Source organism: Acyrthosiphon pisum, chromosome A2 (assembly GCF_005508785.2).
Source record: "Acyrthosiphon pisum isolate AL4f chromosome A2, pea_aphid_22Mar2018_4r6ur, whole genome shotgun sequence".
In the NCBI taxonomy this organism is placed as follows: domain Eukaryota; kingdom Metazoa; phylum Arthropoda; class Insecta; order Hemiptera; family Aphididae; genus Acyrthosiphon; species Acyrthosiphon pisum.
Genome location: NC_042495.1, coordinates 17,057,372 through 17,063,248, shown reverse-complemented (window position 1 = coordinate 17,063,248; position 5,877 = coordinate 17,057,372). Strand labels below are relative to the sequence as shown.

General features: G+C 28.5%; 1 protein-coding gene across 5 annotated transcripts in view; it reads right to left on the bottom strand.

The window, feature by feature from the left end:
• Positions 1 to 1,021: 1,021 nt before the first annotated feature.
• LOC100575798 overlaps positions 1,022 to 5,877 on the bottom strand; it is a 15,839-nt gene continuing 10,983 nt past the window's right edge. For 3 of the 5 annotated variants that reach the window (XM_008187532.3, XM_008187530.3, XM_008187531.3), the window contains exon 5: positions 1,022 to 1,252. In XM_008187532.3, coding sequence (XP_008185754.1) covers positions 1,061 to 1,252 — 192 coding nt within the window. In that variant the 3' untranslated portion in view covers positions 1,022 to 1,060. The other 2 variants (XM_003246270.4, XM_016806625.2) reach the window with 2 other exon arrangements.

The window sequence follows — 5,877 nt, the reverse complement described above, 5'->3', positions numbered from 1 at the left end:
CCTTTTTTATTTATATATCGTTACTTTTGAATAGGTATAACTTCAGGTATAAAGTAAATATGTTTTATGTTTTGTTTCAATATATAAATGTATAAATATAATGTATTTATATTTATATTACACTATAATTATGTTAATACATTTGTATAATTTTTATATTATTATATACTACCTATATCAACATTTAAATAAGAAAGGTTTTCTGTTATAAATCACAAATTAACATAGGTATTATTTATTTTTTTATTTTTTTATTCATTTTTCCTTATTGGAGGAAAATTATCAAGATTTATAATTTTTTATATTTTTGTAACAAAACTGCCAGGAGACAATAACATATTTTTGGACGAAAATGGCTATGACCCTTGATTTATTTTGATATACTTATTGAAAAATTAAACTATAAACATATTCAAGAAATCTATTGGTATAACTTTTTATTGAAAACAGTCCAGTAGTTTTGAACCTATTAACTTCGGGTAATAACCAACATAAGTTAAATATATAATGACGAAATATCAAAATTATTATATTCAATAAATTTTATAATAAGTAACTTGTTTTAAATATCTATATAGAAAAAAATACTAATTTCTACTAATTTGCTACTAATACTATAGTATGATATAATGTGACGAATGGCAACACTTTATATACGGAAATCCAATGAAAATAGACCTTCTAGTTTTCGAAGAACCACTATTTTTAATTGAACTCAGCACCACTGTATGTAAAACATAACAATATACATTGATCATCATATGGTATAAATAGTTTATTAAATGTATATAGATGTAATATTTAAAATAAAAAAAAAATAATAAAATATAAATATATGTGTATAAATCATGTTAGTGGTAAGTCAAATCTTATCTACTCATTTGATATGCTTATCTTAACTAGATTATATAAGTAATAAAGTAGTATTAATTGTATTATAGTTATAACTTATAGCGTTTAAAATCATTAAAATAAAGCGTTTTAAAACATTATTATACATTTTATTTAAATTTTTTTTCCATTTTGAACCGAAAGCAGAGGAGGGTCTGTTTGTTCAATACTACTCCTCAGTACATTCCTCGTACATTAGTGTTGGCAAAGCAGAAGGTATTAAGCATTTTAATACTTGAATTGAACCATCTACCTCAAGTCTTGGATAAATAAAATCTTCTGGTTTGAAGTGTCGTTCGCATATTTTACTTTCTTCTGTTAACTGTACACCGGCTGCTGAACTCCAATCATTTACATTTTCCTACAAAATATGAAAAAAACTTCAATGAACAGACATCATCAATTATTTTAAAACAAGATTTATGAATGTTTATAATAATTACTATTAGAGGTTGGAAGAAGCTGATATCATCATCCTCTATATCAGTATTAGTTCTACATCCTGGTACAGCACATAAAGGACCAAAATCCTAAATTAATAAAATAATATAAATTTAATTTATGTATGTATCTGTTACAATTTAAAGGTAAGAATATTATCCAGAACGGTTCAGAGGATTTTATTAATATTAATATTTTTAAGTGAGTTATGTTCATTCTAATAAAATTCATAACTGCCATTTTAGTTCTTAGTAAAAATATCAATAAAAGCCTTCCGAGACGCCCTAGATATTAATCTTATCTTTAATTTTTATAAGAGGTCAATTATTTCTAAATTTAAAATCAACAGAGCAAATGTAAATGTACTAAATGATAAATAGTGTTGTTTTAAACGTCAAATTTCCTATGCTGTACGCTTACAAGACGGATACAACAAATCCCTGTGTGTCATCCACTTGATGTACAAAAAAAATGTACATTTAGTAAACTTAAGTGTAGCTGAAACTATACTATTGAGAAAAACATCATTTTTAAACAATAATCAGGCTAAGCATAAGTCTACCGCTTAAATGGGGTGAGCCGGTGCGATTTTTGGTACAAAAAAAATGTCTTTTCAGTTTTATTAAACTAAAAATTGGGAACAGATAATTTATTTTTATAGTTTTCAGTAGGTACACCATTATTATAGTTTAACAAATATAAGTATATTATAAACAACAGATGATTTATATGCATAACTAATATTATAATTACCATCGTAGGTTTGTTCAATGGTTGCGGATTCAAATTAATCTTATAAGCAGCCTCAAATGGTAAACACTAAAATCAAATAATACAATACTATCATAGATTTAGGTACATATAAGCATTTAATAATCCTAGTTATTCCTGAAAAATTTTATTGACATAAACATTGTTTATAAACACAACAGGAAATCATTAAAACAGGTATCATCACAAGTCTAATTTAATTGAAAGAAATGTCAAATAATAAAATTGATTAATTACCTTCACTTAAAAAGAACTTGAGTGCTGCAATAACAACAACAACTAGCTATACATCTGTTGGATGTGACGTCATGTTGGCGATGGGTGCGTTTACACAGTCAGTGGCGGCTCAATCTGCAATATTTATATAAATAATAATAATAATAATAAATAATAGGTAACAATAAATGATTTAAGAAATAATACATTTAATTAATTAGGTACCTGCTCGAATTCATGAACATCAGACGCACGCAATGTAAAGGCAAACAGCAAGCTGCACTCTGCTCAGAACTCTGCAGCAGCCACTTATTGAGTAGTCACACGTTAATAGTGAGTATAGTACGGACGACGTGCAGATATGCAAATCCTAGTTATTCCTGAAAAACATTATTGCTGCCATTAACTTTGTTCATAAACAAAACACGAAATCATTAAAATATGTATCGTCACAAGTCCAACTAAATTAGATAACAATAAATGATTCAAGAAAATATGTCGAATAATAAAATGAATTAATTACCTTCACGTAAAAAGATGTAAGACGTAATATTTATTGCAATACATTTTGGTTCATGAACACAACACGGAACTATTAAAATATGACTCTGTACCTTAGAGGCTGAAGGGTCCAAGTCCACTTTTATCAAAATTGAGGTTATGGTTTTTTCCTACGTGAAATTTTGACGCGCGTCATTTTACCTATCTTCATTTTAGACCAATGACGAATATTTACCTGTATATTGGGAAATAACAAACGGAACTATAAGCCCAAATATTAATTTTGACTTATGAATTTTGATCCAAGTTCATGATTAGGACTTTAGATTAATATGCTTTGTTTTTATTTTTACTATTATAATTTATATGTATTATTACAATCAGTGTTGGGTTGTAACGTAACGAAAGTAACTAACAGTGTTACTTTGCTTGTAACTCGCTCCTTAATTTCATTAGAATGCTTTCCAATAACGAAAATGTAATAGAAATTACATTTGAAAAGTTATTTCGATAGAATGACGCATTACAGTTTCGAATTATTATAAGTACCTACCTACATATTGCCTACCTAATAATATTATGTACTACCTACATAATTGAAAAAAATATACAATATATATATACAAATACTACTAGATATTCAATATACTTACCATTTATTCATGATAATATCACATATAGTGCTTAAAGATCTTACATTTTTTTTATTTAGCCATTTTTACACGTAGTTTACGAAGGATATCACAAATTTTTATCGTTATTAATATTGAGTATTTAGTATATACACAGTAATCCATAAGGACGGTAATATTTTTTTTGTCACGCCTGCACCGAAAGTTTGGTTTTCGACCACGGTTGAAGCGTTCGAAAGCGTCCTTTTTCCGTCCAGCGGGCGGAAAAGAGGAAATCCCCAAAAGTGCCGGGCGGAAAAGAGGAAATCCCCAAAAGTGCCGGGCGGAAAAGAGGAAATCCCCAAAAGTGCCGGGCGGAAAAGAAGAAATCCCCAAAAGTGCCGGCCGCCGGGCGCGTATCCCCTGCACAACCAGAAACTAAAATGTATACCTACCACGGTTCTTACAAAACATAAACTTTTGGTTACATCTTAAATGTATAGTATAACCTCCTTGCATGACGCATCAACATTTAAACATATTTTGTAGAATAGTCTATAATTGTTGCGTAGATCTCTGCATAACCTTTTCCATGAACGCAAGGGCGTGACAAAAAATAGTATGTGTGACTCGCGCGGGAAGGCCATTTCAGTCTTTGGCGAAATGCGGCACTCGCCTACGGCTCGTGCCGCACACGACGCCCGCGACTGAAATGGCTCACTTCCCGCCCTTGCCACACAATATACTATAGTAACATTTTCAACGTCGATGCGACGACGACTACGACGGCTACGACGGCTATAATATAAATTTCCATTAAAAAGTTTGCACTTTTTCTTTTATAATTTAGTTTCTAAACGAACGATTTTGATAATTTTTACAAAAGCACTTTGTACACAATATCTCTGATAATTATATATTGGAGTTTACTAGGAGTTAGTTTATGCATTAGAAAATTAGTTACGTCATATAACAAATTTACCTGTATTTTACACAGTTTAAATAGGCAACTCCTGCTTCGATATACTATACACCAGGGCTGAGGAAGTTAATGATTTTTTTTAACTCAGTTAAGTTAATATGAAACCAATAACAAAAAGTTAAAAGTCAATTTAACTATAGGTGAACTCAAAGTGAATACACACTTTTTGTTAATATTTTATTAAGTTAAAAAAAGTAAATTTGTTTATACAACTAAATTATAGAATAATATAGTGTTTATACTTTATGCAGTATATCCATATTAGTTAGATTTGAATGATATATACTTTTTTTACATTAAACATTTCACAGTAAATATTTTTTGACATTAAAACGAAATAGATTGAAATAGTGAAATATAATAAAATGAAAACAAAATAAATTAACTTAAGGGGGCTGCAACGTAGCATATTTTAAGGAGTACTATTTAGGCAATTCATGTGACATATAAATTAATACTGTATCTATGTGTGAGTAGTAAATGAACTATTCCGTGGAAAAGGCCCGTTTCACATGGACGCGTATCATACGCGACGTATCGCACGCGCGCGTTTTAATTTACATTGTTCAAATTCATACGCGGCACTCCGCGTTTCACTCGCCGGTTTGGCGTGTATGAACTTAATCAATGTTAAATGAAAACGCGGTCCGCCAGTTGTTGACCCCTGCCCTAGTATATGGCGAAAATTATAAAAGAAACTTAAAAATAAAAATAATTATTATTTGAACAAGCCATACAAATTGCAATGGCCAACATGATGTTAAAAATAATAATAGACAATTATTGTAATAACAAATAATCAAAAAATATGTAGGAATATTATTATATTATTATATAATTATGTTATAACTTATAATATTTTGAACTGTGAACTAAAATTATTAGATACATTTTCTAGATATTCAAACCATTAAATCTAATATTATAAATCCATTATTATAACTATTTAGTATTTATAGTTTTCTATAACACAATATTTTTTTTTCATTTTGAATTTTTGAGTTTACTTAGTAGAGAAATATAATTTTATTTTACATAATGAAGGCCTTAATACTGGCGGAGTTTCCAAATACCCACAGGGTTGGACTGCTCTATAGTAGGAAAAATAATTTCGAACGGCCTCAATGAAACTTCATAAGTAGGTACCTAATCAAGTGTTTGTTAGCTGTAAGTCAATAATATAATTGTTTTATTTTGAATAAAAAATTCAATAGTTAATAGGTATATTACTAAACCATAAAAAATAATTAAAGTTGACTGAGTTTTTATAAATGTTTAAGTTGAAAAATTTCTTTCATATCCAATTTGAGTACAAGACATACATTAGACAATGTTAGTACGTATTTACATGCAATAAATAAATTATTATATGCTGAAACATAATATAGTCTATACTCAAATAAAACATTAAAACAGTAAATATTAAATATTATTAAATATGTTCAAACCACTATTACTAATAGT